At 32.7% G+C, this 25,003-nt stretch overlaps 1 protein-coding gene across 1 annotated transcript in view; it reads left to right on the top strand.

Annotated features, from left to right (window-relative positions):
- The first annotated feature begins 1,579 nt into the window (after positions 1–1,579).
- The window catches only part of LOC149779787 (amyloid protein-binding protein 2-like), a 36,372-nt gene continuing 12,948 nt past the window's right edge, over positions 1,580–25,003 (top strand). Inside the window, exons 1-7 of the mRNA XM_089938465.1 lie at positions 1,580–1,726; positions 9,759–9,847; positions 13,757–13,908; positions 14,592–14,715; positions 21,200–21,368; positions 21,827–21,883; positions 24,726–24,758. Of these exons, the coding sequence (XP_089794591.1) occupies positions 1,580–1,726; positions 9,759–9,847; positions 13,757–13,908; positions 14,592–14,715; positions 21,200–21,368; positions 21,827–21,883; positions 24,726–24,758 (771 nt within the window). The remainder of the gene's footprint in view (positions 1,727–9,758; positions 9,848–13,756; positions 13,909–14,591; positions 14,716–21,199; positions 21,369–21,826; positions 21,884–24,725; positions 24,759–25,003) is intronic.

The following is a 25,003-nucleotide window of genomic DNA, read 5'->3' as shown; positions in this document are numbered from 1 at the left end:
AGACGTGATCTAGCAATCAAAATCGCATTACTTAATGTAATAATGACATTTTTTTGAGATATATGCCAATAAATATTAAGATCATGATAATATTTATAATTTAAAATTCATTATGCGGGAAAATCGTTAACATTGGTAATTCTGAAATTGGGGTGTTAATTATACAGTCTCTTCTAAAGATAACGCTCTTATGTAAATACAAAGAAATATGACCGGGAACCAGTCTAGATTGTAATGTACTGCAAACGTAATTGTGGTACACGAACATGGTTTTGTTTAAGAGGAACCTTTTGGTTAATTTTTTATCTACACACACACACACACACACACACACACACACATACCTATGAATATCTATCCTTTTTTCCTTTTGTATATATAAAATCACGATCTGGATTTAAGCAACGATGTGGAAACTAATTGTCAGTTTTTCACGAGCACTTGGATAGTGGAAGAATAAAAGTTGAATCTTCGCTGAACTATGTGCTATTCAAGTGTGTGTTTGTGTGTGTGTGTGATTTTCAACGTAGCTTTAACAAGTTTTCAGTCATATCGCTATGATGTCTGCAGTATGGCAGGTTACAGTGATGTCTTGCACTTGGGCATCATGCCGCAGACATGTAGCAACATATCCCATTCAAGAGCAAAAGTCAGTAATTTGTTGCAGCATGAAAAAACGTTTCATTTTCTTTGAAATGTGAATTTGTTGTACCTTAAAATAAAATATGGATTTGCCTTTACATTAAATTGTTAAATCGCTATACTATAATATTTTGTTTCCTAACTCCAGGTCTTTCAATACTGTTGGCAGTGAATACGCTCCCCTTGGAAGTTGTTTTATTATTTTTCTTTAACTTTTCATTTCATAACAGAATATATTTCATGGTAGGAGTATTGAAGAGTCTAGATTTAGGCAGCAATATAATATAGAAACAGATTTTTTTATATAAAAAAATACATTGAAAAACAAAGTTCGGGTTTTCTTTCATGGTACAACAAATTAACATTCTGGTAAAAAGTAAGTCATGTGATATACTCTTCCTGTATGGTGCTATTAGCTTAATAATTTTCACTACCACCATGCCGTACTTAACGTTTCGTGTTTTCTTCTTTTTCCCTTTCAAAATAATGAAACGCCAAGATCGTTTAAAATTATTTGGAAATTGTTCCTGGAACTTTTGCAAGCTATATACCCATCACGAAAAGCAAGAAAAAAAAGAGAAGATAAAAATGAAATGCTTTGCGGATGATATAGTTAACATGCTCAGTAGCCAAATTATTGAAAGACACATACACATTTTTTTTAACTTTGATTTAGCAAATAATAATAATAATAATAATAATAAGAAGAAGAAGAAGAAGAAGAAGAAAAAGAAAGAAAGAAAGAAAAAGTGTTTTGCGTACTTTGGAGATTATAGTTCATCTAGCCTGGTTCCGGGCCCCTATCTAAGCACCGCTCATTTGTGTAGACACACGACAAGGGACCAATCCATTTAACAGGTAAACCAATAGCTAATAGGTATTGCTCATCCAGTTTGAACATTTTGGTGAAAGTCGTCGTCGATTGAAGACGTACAATATGGAATTAGACTGTGATTACGTGTTGGTGCCAGACTCGTTGTACAAGATAGCAGTTTTTAAACTTGCGACATTTTACTCCAGTCACAGAGGAAAACTGACAGTGAAAGACCTTCCCGAAAATGTTCTGTTCGACATATGTTATGAGGTATGTAAATGTTACATGATTAAATGTTTTGAATACAAAATATAGGTAGCCGGCTTTATATTTAGATGGACTTAGGACTAGATAAAAAAAATTAAATCATTTATTATGTGCTGACATAAATGATTGCTACCAGTAATGTCTGAAAAATGCGATCTACATGATGGTCTAGATATAATACAATACTAATAAACTAACAGCTTTTGCAACGAAAGAAATTTATTTTCAGAGGAGATTTATCAAACTAATGCAGAATTTCTTTTTGTTTGTTTTTTTGTTTTTCTTTTTAATGCTGCTTGCATAATTTTACTATTTTAAATGCAGGAGTGTTCTGGCGCGTATTTTCACCCAATTGGTCATTACATGCAAGCACCCAGAGATCCACGGTGACCCCTGCTGTGATTTCATTAATTGAGTTTAAAGTGTACATCTATTCAGAGCTTTAGGAATAAATTCCAATTACTTATAAAGTTATGACTGATTGAAGCTGGGTGGGTTAGCCTAGTCTTTTTTGTATGCACTAAACGGCCCCCCTTTTCCGTTGCGTATTTACACTCAAATATACTGAAATACACTCAGACACATCATTTCTAATACGAAAGGTGCATTTATATTGTGTTGTTGGTGCATTTAAAAAAATAGATTATATTTTGTCAAATATTATTAAAATATATTAATAATAATCTAACTTTCAGCGTTTTACTGCTCGTGAGACGATAGTTGTAATTCTTAAATGAAATATAGTATAAACCTGCAGTTGAATCCGTGTTAAATGATTTCACAATTTAGTAACTTTTTCTATTTTTCTGTATGGTAATACTTAATATATTCTTTATGTTTATCAGTATTAATTTCATTACACAATGACATTGAAATTTTGTTGTTATATGTGTGTATGCATGTTTATCAACTCCTGTCTCAATGAGGTGTTGTATAGTCTGGTTCCCTGCATAGTATGCTCTTATGTATACTATAATTTGTATAGCGGAGTGCAACGCAGGGAGCATGCTAAGCAGGGAACCAGACTTGGTGTTGTAAAAGATTCCGGGACTACTCGGCCAATAGCAGTGTCGGTTTTTCACTAAAAATGCTTCTTGATAATTATTACAAAAACTTTACAACTTCCACCATTCAAAATAAAAAGTCATAAGTAGAAATTAAGATTTCACTGAGAATACTTTACTAATCATTATAAAAATATTCTATTAAAGTTCAGAATTGGGATACAAAAAAACATCACAAACGCCGATAATTCTGTGCAACTAGTTTCGCATTTAATGTATGATTATTCAGGTATAAACTGTTTTGAAAGAAACGGATGGCGTCTTTATGTTTGAGAATAACAATTAGGTCATTACGTAACGTCATAAATGATATGCATCATCACAGCAATTATATATATTGTTACACATGAGTATTTACTTGACCGACCCTGGTTCGATTCTCGCTAGAAGACATAAGTTTACCCCAACTTTCCAAAGACTTCCATACAACTCCAGTTGTAAATTAGAAAGTCCGACGTGTCCATTCTATACCTAAATTTTACTTTAATTAATGTAAGACCACAGATAAAACAAACTGCCAAATATCTATCAACCGCACATCTGCATGTTTTATCTTCATCATGTTTCCGTACCGCCAACCGTTCACGCCTTAGAAAATATACGAGTATCCCCTAACACTGGGAATTATTTTAACTTCGACATCTTAGGCCAGTCAATGTAATCCTTCCAGGCACATTTCGCTAATATAACTGCACCACATTTGCCCCCATGGTGACATAAACGGTATCTGCCAAGTCCCTTCTTATTTATTCTCTTGTGTATTTTTCCGGTTTCATGCCGTAAATACTGCCACTGCAGTCCACCATCAATGTACACCACTAGATTTTAATATGGACTATCTTACGACAGGGACATTCATTCGGTTTTGGCCTGAATTCACTACTAGTGAACCATGGCATCATGGAAACTCACTAACACTTCACTCCGTGACGTTTGCGCCAAATAATTGGCTAATTATTTCGGGCTAGGAATATTTCCATTGCGCCGAATTCCAATAATCACACAAGTAATCACACAAATCTAATAATTCCTTAAAACTGTGCGCTATAACCAAATGCGCATACTGCATAATTATTAATATATATATATATATATATATATATATATATATATATATATATATATATATATATATATATATATATATATATATATATATATATATAGATATATGACAGGATTGAAAAGATACACGAGTCTCTAATGATACCTGAATCAGTAAAATAATAAAATAAAATAGAGACAAACAGTCATACATATAATTATATTGTTATCAATGATATACAATTTATCAATTACATGGGCCCCGAGTGGCCGAGTGGTCTAAAGCGCTCTCCGTTACGGATCACTGCCATCTCACTTCTGTCTGTACCGGTTCGAGTCTCGGATTCAGCCAATGTGGGTATGTGAGAAAGCTTGCCAGTAGCTTCTCGTGGGTCGGTGGTTCTTTCTGGGGTTTTCCCGGGTTTCTCCTCCACCATTAATACTGGCCGCCATGTATAGCCTATCTTGTGCTGAAAAATGGCGTTGAACCCCACAACAACAACAACAATTCATCAATTTAAAAAAAAGTATACACATTTATATAGTGCATTGGTATTAAGGCCAGATACAACGTATCTAACTCATGAATCCAATAAATTTATTTTATGAGTCTATTCATGTCTCCATGCACAGATTATATTGCATGAAAGAAAAAGAGTAGAGAGAGATTATTGGTATCAAAATGTGCTGAAATATTAGAGGAAAACTGAGGATCTCTATAATATTTTTCTCTTAGAAACTTATTGAAGTGTTTATCCAACATATTGCATGTTACATTCTTTACAGGCTATCAAATACATCACATCATTTGATAAGAAGTTAGTGTTATAACGTAGAGAAAATGACTCGTTTGTATTAGCGCTACTGAAACAAGTACTTTCTCTTATGTTTGCACATTGGGAGCACAGGCGTCTGTTACATTTAGATGATGAATATTGTCTTTTGTTAATTTTCTGTCTGTTTGGTTCTAATTAGAAAATCTTGCAAATTCTTGGGTCTTCTATAAGTAAGAATTGGTTTATTTTTGTAAAGTGATTTTACGCTGTTTTTATTCAATAAATTTAGGAGACTCCAATATTTATTAATTATAAAGCCTATATTTGGTAATGAAGGATTATATTATATTGTGAAAGGAATTCTATTTTTCTCTATTTTACATTCTGCTGTGTTGTGTTTAAAGCCTCACGTTGAGTAAGATTTCGGGCTTTGTTCAGCGCAGAATTATATATGTAGGATAATTTCTATTTTGGAAATACGTTTTTAATTCATTCAACGAATTTTGTTCTTGACAATCATATGAAAGTTCGGGTATTTATTCAGAAAACTTTCTCTTATTCCAATTAACTATAAAGCATGTTATTAAATGAATAATGAACAGATGACCTCAATATAATTAGGTCAATTTATTTTTTTAGATATGTACTCAGAACTAAGAACATGCCTCATTAGTGTTTTTTTTTTGTTTTAGTGTTTTTATTGTTTTATTGTTTTTATTATTTTAGTATTTTTATTGTTTTAGTGTTTTTATTGTTTTAGTATTTTTATTGTTTAGTGTTTTTATTAATTTAGTATTTTTATTGTTTTAGTGGTTTTTTTTATTTTGTGTTTTTATTTCTATGATTTTAATAATGTTATAACATCACTTGATCAAAAGAAAGTAGAAAATTCAATCGAAATGTGCGTAAGACGTCAATATTGTTCAACTAAATTAAAGATTTTATGAATTTCATTAATTTTTATAAACTAATGTGTTTATGCTTCCAAAAAAAGGAAAAAAGAAGTAAAGCTTCGTGGAACAAACATTGTATCTTACGTATACTAAATTTTTAATAGAGTGGATGCAAATCACGTAAACAGACAATAACAGAGAAAGCGGAAGCTTAAAGTGTTTACATTCATTAATTAACGGTTAAAAACTGGTCTATGTATACAAATATACTAACAAAGATATATTTAATGGGCAAAAGACGTGCCGCCCGTTTTTAAATGCTACTAACTTTTACTGTAGTAAATTTAGAGTATGTGCACTTGGTTGTAGTGCCCCGTTTAAAGCAATTCTTAGATTTGTGTGATTACTTGTTCGATTATTGGAATTCGGCGCCATGGAAATATTCCTGGCCCGAACTAATGAGCTAATTAATAGGAGCAAACGTCACGGAGTGTAGTGTTAGTGTGTTTCCATGATGTCCTGGTTCACTAGTAGTGAATTCCGACCAAAACCGAATGAATGTCCCTGTCGTAAAATAGTCCATATTAAAATCTAGTGGTATACATTGGTAGTGTGACTGCAAGGACAGTACTTACGGTATTAAACCTGTAAATTACACAAGGGAATAAATATAAAGGGACTTGGCAGACACCGTTTATGTCGCCATGTGGGCGAATATGGTGCAGTTATATCGGCGAAATGTGCCTGGAAAGCATACATCGACTGGCCTAAGGTGGCGGAGTTAAAATAGTTCCCATTGTTAGGGAGTACTCATATATGTTCTAAGGCGTGAACGGTTGGTGGTACGGAAACATAATGAAGCCAAAACACGCAGATGTACGGTTGATAGATAGTTGGCAGTTTGGTTTATCTGTGGTCTTGCATTAATTAAAGGAAAATTTGGGTATAGAATGGACACGTCGGGCTTTCTGATTTACAACTGAGGTTGTATGGAAGTCTTTGGAAAGTCGGGGTAAACTTATGACTTCTAGCGAGAATCGCGCCCGGGTTTGACAACCGCTCGGTCAAGTAAATACCCGTGTGCGTGTAACATTATTATAAAGATACGAGGCTAAAATTTACAATACTATACATTTGCGACTGGGCATACTGAATCTGAACTCAAAATATTTCTTTATCTCAGATATTTGAAGAGATATACGGGTAACTGGAAACATCGGAATACGTTCAAAAACCGAAATACACATTTTTACCATGCTACTTATTACGTTAGACGGATGCAATATGACTTGAAGGTAATTGGATAATGAGAAAGAAAGTGAAATACAATTTGATTCAAGGGAATTTTATATTGAATTTTTGACACTTGTTCTATTTATAACACGATTCATGCCATGAAGTCACTCGGTCATTCTTGTTTAGACAGCTGTGATAGAAAGCGAATCGTAATATATACACAGGATGAAAGTGTAAGGTATGAAAGAATAAAATTATTTGCCAACATTGTATAATCAGTTTAACTTTTAGCGTAATAGGTTTTGACAACTAAAATCTTTTTTCTTAGTAGACCCTCTCCATGTGAACCTCATTCCGTACATGTGGTCGTCTTTAACTGAGGGTATATAGTAGACACAAGAAAGGGTCCTTACAAATAACATACAAGTGAAAAGGCACGAACTGTCTTCTTTAGCTGTTAATAAAAATGGCAAAGAAATACACTTACAGTTTTACATCCTGAATTTCCTCAAAATATACTTTCTTAGTTCTGCAAATCCGAATTACATGAAACATGTCATAGGTTCTCAGTCTTGATTACACATTTCGAAATTGTACTGTAATTTCGAATATAAGTGCAATTACATCAACCTTACTGCACACAAAATCAAATAAGCATTAAATTCCATAGCGTCTTTTTGACAATTGCAATTGAAAGACTTCATATTTTCCCCACATCATGATTTAAAACATTCAATGACAGAAACAGAAAGACATTTGCAGATGTCAACACGCTTCTCCCTCGCTTCTTCAATCCATGTATTTCATATGGAATTGTCACATACAAATCCAGTCCATAATCACGAAATTTCGTAGAATCGAAAACAAAAATACCAAAATCTATTCATTCCAGATCAAAGAAAGGTTGTTGCAATTCATTCACAATATGAATCCAAATTTAAATTTTAACTAGACACGCCATTTTCTTTCGAAAGTTATGTCGAGCGCGACTAAGTTCAAATTTATCTGGGCAGAATTATGTGCGCAGTAATAATGTTGTTGTGTAATGATGAATCTGCGCTTGTGTATTTAGTTTGGAATAAGGCATACATTCAGTTACTTTATTTCTTGTAGTGCATTTTGTTAATATAATTAAGCATTAGGTAGAATAAGAAAATGAGCATATAATAAAAAGGTTACTGCATTTGTATGGGAAAATATGAACTCGTTTTTTCGGATGGATATACTTCACTCCCAAGGTCGTGCAGTATTTACATCCGAAAAACTCGTTCATATTTTCCCATACAAATGCAGTAACCTGTAAGGACTGACTGGGAACAGCACTACATTGTGACGTCAAACTGCAAATCATCTAGCGTAAATCCAAACACACACAGGGACGGCGCTGTTATCCATGATGTATGGAGTCAGCACGCCAAAATATATAATGCAGAGAAGCATGTCATTGGCTTCCCTTCCCAAAGAAATCTGTTGTTTTGAACCAATCACTTGACGCCTTGCAACCATTATGTATGACTATGATGAATTTTCGCTGGAATCATCTGGATAGATCGTGTTCTTATAAACCTTTTCCGCATGGTGAAAAGTTGAATGAAAAGTCAAACAGAATGGGCTGAAACTAAACTGAACTATATCATGGAGTACAGTTGAAAAAGAAAACATCAGAGATTTTTCGCTGCAGAAGTTTCTTTGGCTCGAGTCGATGGCAAAGAAGAGCAAATAAAATCGCATCTTACAAGAACACGGAAGTCTGACGATTCAGCAATAAAATACGACAGTCATTGACAACAAAAATAACGTTACCTGTACTATAATATATTTACGATGAAATCTGAAAATGCAAAATAACCGTATATGTACTTTAAATAGGGTACATATAAGGTTATTCGTGTTCTTATGGCTTTTCTCTTATTTCATTGAATCTGGCTTTATTGATAAAACGCCAGACTCTTGTGGCAAGAGATGCATGGGCCCACCACTCAGCTACAGACAAAACTAATGGATTGTTTGCAGCACTGGTTATCACAAGGAAGACACTGTTAACACGCCAGAAATGTGCAAAGCACTATATATGTCAATTAAAATTTGGTAATGAAAAGGTCAAATCTGAGAAAAGAGCCAAACCAAGGTTTTTAACACAGCATATACCATAGCAGAGCTGCAAAATGTTTTTCTTGAAACTGATCACATCAACAAAACTGCATCTAGACCAACAAGTAGATCTCTCGCCTTTTTTTAATTACTGATAGTGGATCGAATTTGCATTCTGCCAGATGTTTCTATGTTTCATTTTTTTTTACCTCATTCTGTGTCAGTTTCATCTTTATTTACTTGAAAACGCATAAGTATATGATCTCTGTACCAAACATGTTTAGATACACATGTTGACATCTCACAATCTTGTTTTTATCATGACATCTCACAGTCATAATCATATTTTATCATATCTGACTAGTGTAGTAAAATCACATACACACACTCACAGATACATATAATAATATATATCCCCAAAATATGTAATTACTTGTATTTTATTTTTTTGTGTATTCAGTGTTTCTAGTAACTAGTGATATTTACCCCTAAAGCTGGCCTTTTATTCATTACAGATGTTATCCTTCAGATTTAGATTCTATACTCACAATGATGCCCTTTTCCTTACTGACGCATATTCAGGGTAATGCAGTACTCACACTGATGCCCTTTTCCTTGCTGACATGTATTCAGGGTAATGCAGCTGTTGCAATTTTCAGAAACTGTGTCCACCATGTTAATTTCAGTTGGTTCAAGAGCAGCACTAGCTGAGAAATGCCAGTTTAAGCTTAAACTAATTGAATCAAATTTAAGTTTAAATTTCTGAAATGAAACATATGGCTAATCACATTTGGCATGATGTGATGAGATGTATTCATTATGTTAAAGAAAACATACTATATCTGAACTGTTTAGCTACTATGGGAAAAAATTGCCAGTGCCTTTATTAACATGTATTAGATTTGATTATTACTGTCATTTTCTTTTGCAGTTATATCATACAGGAATGTTGTCTCAGCTGGGCATGGAATTTTCTAGGTTGGAAATATTTTCCAAGGTTCTCAGAGTCAAAGACAAAAGGTAAGAGACTTAAATCATAATTGCAAAGAGAGAAGAACACTAATGAAAGAACACCATAAATAACTGTCTATGGTTGACTATCAGTTGGTGACTTTGGGAATTTTACCAAAATTGGTTTCCTACAACAGTTCTTTTCAGTATTCACCGTAGTCCATGGTTTTCTTTCAAGAGTGATTTTCATTGATGACTTGGGCCGTTGTTTCTTTTCTTGTTGAAAATTTCATTATCAAATAGAAATAAAATGTTGAGTTTCTGCATGATAAAGAAATGCATTGAGATCTGCCTTTAGTGGACATTTGCAAAGGGCACCTGCTCATGAAAGGCAGCATTTGTGTGCCCTTTCCCTGCATTTTCTATCTTCATAGCAAGGAAACCTGTCCATGTAGAAAGGAAGTAATGTTTCTTGTAATATTTTTCATGGACACCTTTAATTGTATTTATTTGCCTGACCACGATGTTGGTAGGGCATAAATTATATCATGGTTCTGCAGGATACCAAAACCCATGTTAAAGTACACATCATTTCTGAATGCATTAAAATTGAGACAGCGGAGTCCTTGGTATACAAGGTTTTGTTGATAAAATCCTTTTTTTTATTATATTTCAACAAAGTGGGTATCACAGTTTGAGATTTAAATGTGATTGAGTGAAGTGGCATAGGGTAGATCTGGGCAGACAAGGAGAGTAAGACACATGTGAATCGATTATTGGTTCCTAATGATCATAATTACATGTGTGTGTGATTTGATAACTTTCTTGGATATAACATTATTCATCATTTGCAATTTATCACATTTCCAAATCTTACACAATGTTTGAAACGCTTTCATTTTATTGTATTTAGAAAAAATAGTTCCAAGGTCATGGGTTCAAACCTAGACCGAGTCATACCAAAGACTTATAAAAATGGTACTAACAGCTGCCATGCTAGGCGCTCAACATTAAGAGGTTAGTGTTAGGACTGGTTGGCCTGGTATCAGGATAATGTGACTGGATGCAACATCATGCTCCATTAAAAATTCAAAATCGCCCACATACACAAACAAGTTTTGATACATGTACTTGTTTTGTTTCTTAAAGGAATAAAAAATCTTGTGTTGATCATCAAATTGGCATAAAATTGCTGTTTTTTGGTTTCATGTAAGCTTATTCTTTGAAGTGAATTTATCATATGCATACTTTTTCGATGGCAATTTTACATAGTTTCTTTGATGGCAGGTAGGGGGTGAAATGATACATCTGTGCCATATATCAATATGATGAAATGCTTATATGATACATTATTGATAAACATAACCTTTTTCATGGTTCTTTCATATTTAGGTCTGTCAGTGGTAGTGTTGTATTGTTCAAACATGCTGACATCTTGGTTGTAATTCTAGTGTGTAGATTACAGATAGATTTAGCATCTATACATATGTCATTTTCATTCTTGACATGATGACACGTAATCAGTGATTTTTATTCAACGTTTTAGGCTATTTAAGCATGTTCCTCTTGACTGGTACCTGGACTTGTCTTGGTAACCACACCCTTTATTTTGTATAAATCTTGACTGGTACCTGGACTTGTCTTGGTAACCACACCCTTTATTTTGTATAAATCTTGACTGGTACCTGGACTTGTCTTGGTAACCACACCCTTTATTTTGTATAAATCTTGACTGGTACCTGGACTTGTCTTGGTAACCACACCCTTTATTTTGTATAAATCTTGACTGGTACCTGGACTTGTCTTGGTAACCACACCCTTTATTTTGTATAAATCTTGACTGGTACCTGGACTTGTCTTGGTAACCACACCCTTTATTTTGTATAAATCTTGACTGGTACCTGGACTTGTCTTGGTAACCACACCCTTTATTTTGTATAAATCTTGACTGGTACCTGGACTTGTCTTGGTAACCACACCCTTTATTTTGTATAAATCTTGATTGGTACCTGGACTTGTCTTGGTAACCACACCCTTTATTTTGTATAAATCTTGACTGGTACCTGGACTTGTCTTGGTAACCACACCCTTTATTTTGTATAAATGCTTTAAAAATATAAAATTTATGTCATTGCATAAATTTGAAAGACATGATGGTTTCATCTTCAGCATAGAAGAAATAGTGAAGTTTAATCATGAAAGGAAAATCTTATCTAGAACAAGTCCAGGTGTGGGAGTGGAGAAAACTTACCGTGAGGGTGGGTGGTAGGGAAAAAGCACATTTTCTCTTGTATTGATGATTCAAATGTTATGGGGTGACCTGTCATCTGTGAGTGGAATTTACACTTTGAGAAATTTAACAATAGAACTTTTGGATTAAATGAAGACAAAGCAAGACATACACTTGCATTTTGACAACTTAAATTTGTAATGTCTGTGTAATAAAATCAATAACATGTGTTACACGTATTTGAAAAATCCATGAATTACAGTATAGTCTCATGTTAGAAGACTCATGCATCAGTCACATCCTGCTAGAAAACATGTATAAAAAATGGTAGTCCTCATTGGATCTTAGTTATCCCATTAAAACCAACATGTGTAATTGTTTTCATTGCAGCCATTAGCATGTACCTGTATAGCTATTTACATGCTAATTGGCCTAGATTTTGGTATGACAGCACACATACTTGTATTACTGTTACGTCAGACATGAGGCTATTCACTGGAAATGAAAATCAGTCAGCAATTTATGAATTTTCTTGAAATAGCTATAAAACAAGACAAATGTAGAAACAAAACTTTCATAGCAAAATTAATATATTCTAATCACTGATCACTTTTCAAAATGCAAGAATATATCAGATTCCATTTCAATTATTGAAGACTGTAGCCTGCTTGCTATGATGGGTAGATGCATTTTTATTGAAGTTGCTATAAAATGCCAAGAATGGAGGACTAAACATAATGGCTGTTTATTAATGCAATGACAACATGGCAGCCACATCTGATAATAGTAGAACAAGATATGGGTTGGAACATGCAGATTGTTGACATAAATGATTAGAAACAGGATTTACTAATTTAAGTTGCATCCTCTGGCTTCTATCGACTTCTGCATTTACTTCTTATTTTGATGCTGACATATTTGGTAGCAATAACAAACTGCTGCACCAGGACATTGCTTTTTGCTGACATTGTGTCGATAAAATGTGTGTGGGAGTGTACTCAATATTTCACAATCAGTGACCACTAGCAATCTGTTGCAATACTCTAGGTATACAGCAATACACACACAATGTTCTGGGGAAAAAATGAAGTATCATTTTTGGGAGCTGTGGCTCTAGAGCTTGGACTGCAACTTTTTCCAAAGGGGTCTTTGACTGCAGCTTAAAAAATCCTAATAAGGACCCTGCTTTATAATGGGCACCACTTATAAACAGCTTACTTTCAGATCTGTCATGGGTTAATAAGGTTGGGTATTAGGATCTATACTATTTAGTTTTTTTTTTAATTCAAGCAAATTGGACAGGCTGCCATCTGCCATCAGAGCATATATATGATGTTAAATCTATGATGCTTGGTGATTGGTCCATTTGGAATCTATGATTCTTGGTGATTGGTCCATTTCGAATCTATGATGCTTGGTGATTGGTCAATTTGGATCATTTAATTTGGCATGGTAAGATCTTTACCAATGATATTACCTCTTGTTGGAGATCAACTCTGATATCTAACCAAATTTTAATAAGTAAAAAAAATGAAAATTGTTGTTAAAGCAGGGCAAACAAGTGCCAATATTTTGTTTAACTCACTTGAGGTGTGGGAGTTCAATTGTTTTTCTACCAGAGACTGCCAGAAGCAGAGTTTTTATTTTTTTAAGTTTTGTTTCAAGTTGTTGTTTTTTTAGTCTGGGCTTGACATGTAGGCCCTAGCCTTTTTGTTGAGATGTGATTAATATTATTCTTTCATTTTTAGGCATTTGCTGCACCACTGTTTTCAGGCATTGATGGACCATGGAGTGTGTATCTCAAAGACTTTGGCCGATGCCTTCTCAAAACAACATAAACCATCCACATGCTTGGATACAATCTGCAGAGAAAGTACTATTAATGTAGGATTTGCTCTGGGTAAATTTTTTTCTTACTGTCCTAGCATTTGTACAAACATTTACTTAGTGTAATTTCATCAAAGGCTGAGAACCTTGCATAATTAGGATGGTTAAGATAAGCATTAATTGATTTAATTTTCATTCTCTTTTCTAAGACAAAGATGAGATCATGTGCAACAGTAGTGTAGCACACAATGTTAATCTGCATGACCATTCACCAAATATGAGAGAATGCACCTCCAGAGTGGAGAACTTCCCATTGTAGGCAGTGGATGCTTACTTCTCTAGTTAAAATGGAATGTACATTATGTCGCACATGATGTTGACATTGCTTTTAACATCAGCCTATAAGAACTCATTTTTGCAGTGTTTTTGTATCATGTGAAATATAGTAATTCAGTTACTAAAGTATAATCTCTCTATGATGGGGACATCCAAATATTTTTCCCTACATGTTAGCATTGCCACAATTGCCATCGGAAAAATCTTGTTACCACTGCTCTTAAATGGATGGTCATATCAGAATGGGGTTTTCACAAAGAGATTACTAATGATGTGTTGTTGGTTCTAATTGAAAATGTTGGTGACCTGGTGTCCAATATGGCAGCAACAGGTTTTATGCTAATTGAAATTTGTGCCTTTTTGTGATATTTGTTGCATTTAAAAATGTAATTTAAACAAAAACTTATTTCCTGATTTCAGGAGGCTTTCTTTGTGAAGCGGGCTGGTTTTTTGACAGTGGAAAGGTGTATAAAGCATGTTTACTATTATGTGAACTGGACATCAGTTCTGCTGGTATCCACAGAGCCCTAGAGTGTTGTGTAAGGTGGGTATGATATAATGTCTATAATATAAGAGTGTTGTGTAAAGTGGGTATGATATATTATCTATAATATTAGAGTGTTGTGTAAGGTGGGTATGATATATTATCTATAATATTAGAGTGTTGTGTAAGGTGGGTATGATATATTATCTATAATATTAGAGTGTTGTGTAAGGTGGGTATGATATATTATCTATAATATTAGAGTGTTGTGTAAGGTGGGTATGATATATTATCTATAATATTAGAGTGTTGTGTAAGGTGGATATGATATATTATCTATAATATAAGAGTGTTGTGGGTATGATATATTGTCTATAATATTAGTGTTGTGTAAGGTGGGTATGATATATTATCTATAATATTAGAGTGTTGTGTAAAGTGGGTATGATATATTATCTATAATATTAGAGTGTTGTGTAAGGTGGGTATGATATATTATCTATAATATTAGAGTGTTGTGTAAGGTGGGTATGATATATTATCTATAATATTAGAGTGTTGTGTAAGGTGGGTATGATATATTATCTATAATATAAGAGTGTTGTGTAAGGTGGGCATGATATATTATCTGTAATATTAGAGTGTTGTGTAAGTTGGGTATGATATGTTATCTGTAATATTAGAGTGTTGTGTAAGGTGAGTATGATATATTATCTATAATATAAGAGTGTTGTGGAAGGTGGGTATGATATATTGTCTATAATGTTAGAGTGTTGTGTAAGGTGGGTATGATATATTGTCTATTATATAAGAGTGTTGTGTAAGGTGAGTATGATATATTATCTATAATATAAGAGTGTTGTGTAAGGTGGGTATGATAAATATATTGTCTATAATGTTAGAGTAATGTGTAAGGTGGGTATGATATATTATCTATAATATTAGAGTAATGTGTAAGGTGGGTATGATATATTATCTATAATATTAGAGTGTTGTGTAAGGTGGGTATGATATATTGTCTATAATATTAGTGTTGTGTAAGGTGGGTATGATATATTATCTATAATATTAGAGTGTTGTGTAAGGTGGGTATGATATATCGTCTATAATATTAGAGTGTTGTGTAAGGTGGGTATGATATATCGTCTATAATATAAATGTGTTGTGTAAGGTGGGTATGATATATCGTCTGTAATATAAATGTGTTGTGTAAGGTGGGTATGATATATGATCTATCATATAAGTGTGTTGTGCAAGGTGGGTATGATATATTATCTATGATATTAGAGTGTTGTGTAAGGTGGGTATGATATATTATCTATAATATTAGAGTAATGTGTAAGGTGGGTATGATATATTGTCTATAATATTAGTGTTGTGTAAGGTGGGTATGATATATTATCTATAATATTAGAGTGTTGTGTAAGGTGGGTATGATATATCGTCTATAATATTAGAGTGTTGTGTAAGGTGGGTATGATATATCGTCTATAATATAAATGTGTTGTGTAAGGTGGGTATGATATATCGTCTGTAATATAAATGTGTTGTGTAAGGTGGGTATGATATATGATCTATCATATAAGTGTGTTGTGTAAGGTGGGTATGATATATTATCTATGATATTAGAGTGTTGTGTAAGGTGGGTATGATATATTATCTATAATATTAGAGTAATGTGTAAGGTGGGTATGATATATTGTCTATAATATTAGTGTTGTGTAAGGTGGGTATGATATATTATCTATAATATTAGAGTGTTGTGTAAGGTGGGTATGATATATCGTCTATAATATTAGAGTGTTGTGTAAGGTGGGTATGATATATCGTCTATAATATAAATGTGTTGTGTAAGGTGGGTATGATATATCGTCTGTAATATAAATGTGTTGTGTAAGGTGGGTATGATATATGATCTATCATATAAGTGTGTTGTGTAAGGTGGGTATGATATATTATCTATGATATTAGAGTGTTGTGTAAGGTGGGTATGATATATTATCTATAATATTAGAGTAATGTGTAAGGTGGGTATGATATATTGTCTATAAAATTAGTGTTGTGTAAGGTGGGTATGATATATTATCTATAATATTAGAGTGTTGTGTAAGGTGGGAATGATATATCGTCTATAATATTAGAGTGTTGTGTAAGGTGGTATGATATATCGTCTATAATATTAGAGTGTTGTGTAAGGTGGGTATGATATATCGTCTATAATATAAATGTGTTGTGTAAGGTGGGTATGATATATCGTCTATAATATAAATGTGTTGTGTAAGGTGGGTATGATATATGATCTATCATATAAGTGTGTTGTGTAAGGTGGGTATGATATATTATCTATGATATTAGAGTGTTGTGTAAGGTGGGTATGATATATTATCTATAATATTAGAGTAATGTGTAAGGTGGGTATGATATATGATCTATCATATAAGTGTGTTGTGTAAGGTGGGTATGATATATTATCTATGATATTAGAGTGTTGTGTAAGGTGGGTATGATATATTATCTATGATATTAGAGTGTTGTGTAAGGTGGGTATGATATATTGTCTATAATATTAGTGTTGTGTAAGGTGGGTATGATATATTGTCTATAATATTAGAGTGTTGTGTAAGGTGGGTATGATATATCATCTATAATATAAATGTGTTGTGTAAGGTGGGTATGATATATCGTCTATAATATAAATGTGTTGTGTAAGGTGGGTATGATATATTATCTATAATATTAGAGTGTTGTGTAAGGTGGGTATGATATATTATCTATAATATTAGAGTGTTGTGTATGGTGGGTATGATATATCGTCTATAATATTAGAGTGTTGTGTAAGGTGGGTATGATATATTGTCTATAATATTAGAGTGTTGTGTAAGGTGGGTATGATATATCGTCTATAATATAAATGTGTTGTGTAAGGTGGGTATGATATATCGTCTATAATATAAATGTGTTGTGTAAGGTGGGTATGATATATGATCTATCATATAAGTGTGTTGTGTAAGGTGGGTATGATATATTATCTATGATATTAGAGTGTTGTGTAAGGTGGGTATGGTATATTATCTATAATATTAGAGTGTTGTGTAAGGTGGGTATGATATATTATCTATAATATAAGAGTGTTGTGGGTATGATATATTATCTATAATATAAGAGTGTTGTGTAAGGTGGGTATGATATATTATCTATAATATTAGAGTGTTGTGTAAGGTGGGTATGATATATTATCTATAATATAAGAGTGTTGTGGGTATGATATATTATCTATAATATAAGAGTGTTGTGTAAGGTGGGTATGATATATTATCTATAATATTAGAGTGTTGTGTAAGGTGGGTATGATATATTATCTATAATATAAGAGTGTTGTGTAAGGTGGGTATGATATATTATCTATAATATTAGAGTGTTGTGTAAGGTGGGTATGATATATTATCTATGATATTAGAGTGTTGTGTAAGGTGGGTATGATATATTATCTATAATATAAGAGTGTTGTGTAAGGTGGGTATGATATATTATCTATAATATTAGAGTGTTGTGTAAGGTGGGTATGATATATTATCTATAATATAAGAGTGTTGTGGGTATGATATCTTATCTATAATATTAGAGTGTTGTGTAAGGTGGGTATGATATATCGTCTATAATATAAATGTGTTGTGTAAGGTGGGTATGATATATCGTCTATAATATAAATGTGTTGTGTAAGGTGGGTATGATATATGATCTATCATATAAGTGTGTTGTGTAAGGTGGGTATGATATATTATCTATGATATTAGAGTGTTGTGTAAGGTGGGTATGATATATTATCTATAATATTAGAGTAATGTGTAAGGTGGGTATGATATATGATCTATCATATAAGTGTGTTGTGTAAGGTGGGTATGATATATTATCTATGATATTAGAGTGTTGTGTAAGGTGGGTATGATATATTGTCTATAATATTAGTGTTGTGTAAGGTGGGTATGATATATTGTCTATAATATTAGAGTGTTGTGTAAGGTGGGTATGATATATCGTCTATAATATAAATGTGTTGTGTAAGGTGGGTATGATATATCGTCTATAATATAAATGTGTTGTGTAAGGTGGGTATGATATATTATCTATAATATTAGAGTGTTGTGTAAGGTGGGTATGATATATTATCTATAATATTAGAGTGTTGTGTAAGGTGGGTATGATATATCGTCTATAATATTAGAGTGTTGTGTAAGGTGGGTATGATATATTGTCTATAATATTAGAGTGTTGTGTAAGGTGGGTATGATATATCGTCTATAATATAAATGTGTTGTGTAAGGTGGGTATGATATATTATCTATGATATTAGAGTGTTGTGTAAGGTGGGTATGATATATGATCTATCATATAAGAGTGTTGTGTAAGGTGGGTATGATATATTATCTATAATATAAGAGTGTTGTGTAAGGTGGGTATGATATATTATCTATAATATTAGAGTGTTGTGGGTATGATATATTATCTATAATATAAGAGTGTTGTGTAAGGTGGGTATGATATATTATCTATAATATTAGAGTGTTGTGTAAGGTGGGTATGATATATTATCTATAATATAAGAGTGTTGTGGGTATGATATATTATCTATAATATAAGAGTGTTGTGTAAGGTGGGTATGATATATTATCTATAATATTAGAGTGTTGTGTAAGGTGGGTATGATATATTATCTATAATATTAGAGTGTTGTGTAAGGTGGGTATGATATATTATCTATAATATAAGAGTGTTGTGTAAGGTGGGTATGATATATTATCTATAATATTAGAGTGTTGTGTAAGGTGGATATGATATATTATCTATAATATAAGAGTGTTGTGTAAGGTGGGTATGATATATTATCTATAATATTAGAGTGTTGTGTAAGGTGGGTATGATATATTATCTATAATATAAGAGTGTTGTGGGTATGATATATTATCTATAATATTAGAGTGTTGTGTAAGGTGGGTATGATATATTATCTATAATATAAATGTGTTGTGTAAGGTGGGTATGATATATGATCTATCATATAAGTGTGTTGTGTAAGGTGGGTATGATATATTATCTATGATATTAGAGTGTTGTGTAAGGTGGGTATGATATATGATCTATCATATAAGAGTGTTGTGTAAGGTGGGTATGATATATTATCTATAATATAAGAGTGTTGTGTAAGGTGGGTATGATATATTATCTATAATATTAGAGTGTTGTGTAAGGTGGGTATGATATATTATCTATAATATAAGAGTGTTGTGGGTATGATATATTATCTATAATATAAGAGTGTTGTGTAAGGTGGGTATGATATATTATCTATAATATTAGAGTGTTGTGTAAAGTGGGTATGATATATTATCTATAATATTAGAGTGTTGTGTAAGGTGGATATGATATATTATCTATAATATTAGAGTGTTGTGTAAGGTGGGTATGATATATTATCTATAATATTAGAGTGTTGTGTAAGGTGGGTATGATATATTATCTATAATATTAGAGTGTTGTGTAAGGTGGATATGATATATTATCTATAATATAAGAGTGTTGTGTAAGGTGGGTATGATATATTATCTGTAATATTAGAGTGTTGTGTAAGGTGGGTATGATATATTATCTATAATATAAGAGTGTTGTGGGTATGATATATTATCTATAATATTAGAGTGTTGTGTAAGGTGGGTATGATATATTATCTATAATATAAATGTGTTGTGTAAGGTGGGTATGATATATGATCTATCATATAAGTGTGTTGTGTAAGGTGGGTATGATATATTATCTATGATATTAGAGTGTTGTGTAAGGTGGGTATGATATATGATCTATAATATTAGAGTGTTGTGTAAGGTGGGTATGATATATTATCTATAATATTAGAGTGTTGTGTAAGGTGGGTATGATATATTATCTATAATATTACAATATATGCTGCAATGCTACAAACACAAATCATTTTTATGTCATATCAAAAATTTGAAAGTGTTGTATTGTGTTGCTCCAGTCCAAATAGTACTGCATCTGGTGGGTCTGATGGTGGTGGCACATCATCATTAAGCTATATACTTGTATGTATATGGCAAGTGTCTCTTTGATTTGAATTAGCAGATCAATAAAGTGCAATGAATGAATTTCATCATTATGCTATATACATGTAGGTATATGGCAAGTGTCTCTTTGATTTGAATTCGCAGCTCACTAAAATGCATCATGAATGAATTTCAAGCAAAGACATTTGTATCATTTATTCCTTTTTGAAATGGAGTTTTTGAACATTGATTGGAAGTAATGTGAGTAATTGATCCTCCCACTCTGAAACATAACATACATGCATGAGTTTCACTGTGGTATATCAAGGACTGTGTTATACTGAGGATCTTTCTGGAAACAGAGATTATGTTGTTCCAGTTTTGCTTGGAATATGACATGATACAAATTTGAATGATTTTTAAATTCCTCTCACCATCAAATTGTTTATCTGACACTTGTGTAATTTTGTACATTATTGTTATTTCAGGCTGTTCCATGTTCAGAATGCAAACTGTCAATACAAGGATGCAGATGTAACACGTAAAGCAGCTTTTCAACTCCTAGAGAAACTTAGTGAATGTGGAGTAAATGTCAACAAAGCAATGTTATTTACAGAGTGCTGTGCACTGCTGTTTGCTGAGAGTCAGTATGATGAGGTAAATAACAGTGTCGGTGTCTGTTTGAAGAAAGTCAATAGTTATGTCATTTCATTTTTCTGAAGAAAAAAATACTTTGTACAGGAATGTTATTTTGAGTTATAGTCACAACTGATAGCGGATAATAGCACACATGGAAATTCCTGTATAAAAAAGCTATTTTCCCTCTGTCATTTTGGGTTCTTATCTGCAAGGCATTGTGGGTAAACTGAACAATACTGCACACCATAATTAACGTTTATGGATTAAATGCCATGGCAGAATATGGGATACTTACCTTTGTAAAACTGTTATTAAAAATTATTGCTTTATATGGTTCATTATCAATGAACTGTGTGACATGCCACAATGAGTAAACATTCCTGATGATATAGTTTGGAATTTGATTCTGATGTTTCACAATTCAAAAATGCATTTTACCTTGCATTTAGTAATTCATCCATTGACTTCTTTTTCAGGCTTTCAAATACTGTAGGCTTGCCATGAGGGAGCTTTCAACATCGTTACCACAGAAGGTATGTTCCTGGAGAATTTATTACACTCAGAGCAACTGTATGTAATGTATTGATGATGTCTGTCCATTTACTAATTAGTACTGCCAATTAGTATGTCCAACTACCCATCAATCCACTATTCAGTCTGTCCAGTTTCCCATTTTCTGTCCATCCATCACTATGTCCAACTACCCATCAATCCACCATTCATTCTGTCTAGTTTCTCATTTTCTGTCCATCCATCAGTTATATCAAACTACTACACATCAGTCTGCCATTTATTTTTTCCAATTTCCCATTGGCCTGTACAGCCATTATTAAGACAAAGGGCAGGTTATATGTGAGATGCTCTGCATTCTCTACTTCTATTTCTCTTCAGACGTTAACATGATTAGGGAACATATAAGAAGGATAAAACAAATTTTCTAAGTAAATTATGTTTCTCAAAAAATACTTACTTATCACATCTCTACCATGTAAGCATACTACTTGCTCAGCTTAAAACTAGTGACACTTGGGTTATTTTCCTTTATCTATATGTTATAGATGGGAAAAAACTTTTTTGTCCTTTTTGATGGGCTGGGTTCGGAAAGAGGTAAAGGCAAATTTTAATGTGATCAGGTAAGTATTTTGGAGAAACAACTTAGAAAATTTGCTTTTTCAGACCATGCTGAACAATCAAGTTTCCAGTTGCTGTTTTCTTATCTTATACTAGCAGTAAAAAAGAATGTGTTTATCATCTTTATTTTTATTAACTTTTGTCACTGCTTATAACATAAAATTCTAAATTAAAAAAATAGTTATCAATGAGGCATCATTGAATATTACAAAAGTGAATAGTTGAATATCAAGAATATAAAAAATTTAACACAATTTTTGTAAAATTTATTACATGATTTCTGAGAGAGATGTTCAGCGTTTCCCGTCACCCTTATTTGAGCATTACAGACCCACACCTCTGAATTTCATTTGGACCCACTGTTTTTACTGCTTGTTTCTTACTCTATCTTTCTTAGTTCTGACACCAATGTGATAGTTTGCTCAGTTTTGCATCCCTAAGGGATGCACTGGATGGTTTTTTATTGGTGGACATGACAACCTGTGATTTGCAATAGTCTATGATATTGCATTGAATTGATGTAATGATGACTTGTTTTCATGTTGTACAGTTGGAATGGCCTTTTTTCCATAAAGAAACAAGTTTAATTTAAATGATGCAAAGAAGACCAAATTACTGATATTGATTTTAGTGAATATGAATTCCTACCAACCTATAAAGTTTCTAATCGCACAAACAAAAATAAATTGTTCTAATTGGCCTTTGCTTTACATCAATATAACAGATTTACTGATTCCTAAAACTTCCTATTTATCTCTACAAAGAAAAGTAAATCAAATGTACATGTAGTTAATTATGTAATTATCCACCTGTGTAAACATAGTGAGATTTGGGCATAACTTCTGGCAGTGGCCAAGTTTTGATTCTTAGTTAAATTATTATGTTAAAATATTTTCAAGTAAAATAGAGATGGGGTGGGGGTGCCTGGTAATTAGTGGTGATTAGTTAGCTCATCACTCAAAGGTAAATCTCATTTTTTATTAGCTTTCATCACTTTTTTTGTTGTTGTTATTATGCATTGTGTATCATTAAATATATTTTACTCCCTAATTAGTCCTTTTTCCATAATATTCAAAATGTGCAATATTCTGCAAAAATGATAACTTTCAGTATCACTTTTGATATTAACACTTCCCTTAGAAGGAAAGCACTTTCTGTATAAAGAATACCAGCCTTACCCATGAAGGAACTATAGGTACTTACTATAAACTACAATCTTCTGACTCAAAGCTTTCCTTACAGGAGCATAAAAGATTGAGTTATGACTTTGGTGGAATGACAAATGTGCAATACTTGCTCTCTCATCTGTGAACTGAGTGTATATTACCAAAGCAAAACTTAAGGATTGTCTACCATCTCACGAGTTACCTGAAACCAACCTCAGTGTATATTCTCATTTAATCTCAAACTGAATTTGAACCAAAAATGAATATTAGTGCCTTTTTCTTGTGTTTTTTCTGTATTTTCACAGTATCTGTGATAAATTCTAGATTTTGCAAAGTGAGTTTCTGTCTCACTGATGCTGTTAGTGATGTATTTAGATGTGAGGAGTCCTGATATGTGTGGTTTAGCTATTGGTGTATTTAGATGTGAGGAGTCCTGATATGTATGGTTTAGCTATTGGGGTATTTAGATGTGAGGAGTCCTGATATGTGTGGTTTAGCTATTGGTGTATTTAGATGTGAGGAGTCCTGATGTATGTGGTTTACCTATTGGTGTATTTAGATTTGAGGAGTCCTGATATGTGTGGTTTAGCTATTGGGGTATTTAGATGTGAGGAGTCCTGATATGTGTGGTTTAGCTATTGGTGTATTTAGATGTGAGGAGTCCTGGTGTGTGTAGTTTATCTATTGGTGTATTTAGATGTGAGGAGTTCTGGTGTGTGTGGTTTAGCTATTAGTGTATTTCAATGTGAGGAGTCCTGATATGTCTGGTTTGGCTGTTGGTGTATTTAGATATGAGGAGTCCTGATGTTTGTGGTTTAGCTATTGGTGTATTTAGATGTGAGGAGTCCCAATATGTGTGGTTTATCTATTGGTGTATTTAGATGTGAGGAGTCCTGATATGTGTGGTTTATCTATTGGTGTATTTAGATGTGAGGAGTCCTGATATGTGTGTTTTAACTATTGGTGTATTTAGATGTGAGGGGTCCTGGTGTGTGATGATGATGCCAAGGTCACACATTACTCCCAAATACAATAACCTATAATTAAAAAATATCATTAATTTCTTTTCTTTTGACAGGACTTGGTTGATGTTCTTTGCCAGTGTTCAAAGGTATGTAAAATCAAAAAATTAGACAGGAGTTTGCAAAATGCAAAATAAGTTAATTCCTAATGTTTTATTTTTAAATTGTGTACGTGTTAATATTTGAGTAGAAGGTTAGAAGATAAACTATTGTGAAGTACAAAGGTTAAAAGAAATGCTGTTTATATTGAACTGTGTCCAGGAGTTTTCTTTCTCCTGGAAATAATAATTACCATTTCCATTTGTTCAGAAAAGTCCAAATATAGTCAGTTTAA

This window comes from Sinohyriopsis cumingii, chromosome 17 (assembly GCF_028554795.1).
Source record: "Sinohyriopsis cumingii isolate HCF-2022 chromosome 17, ASM2855479v2, whole genome shotgun sequence".
In the NCBI taxonomy this organism is placed as follows: Eukaryota; Metazoa; Mollusca; class Bivalvia; order Unionida; family Unionidae; genus Sinohyriopsis; species Sinohyriopsis cumingii.
This window is presented reverse-complemented; position numbering and strand designations above follow the sequence as displayed.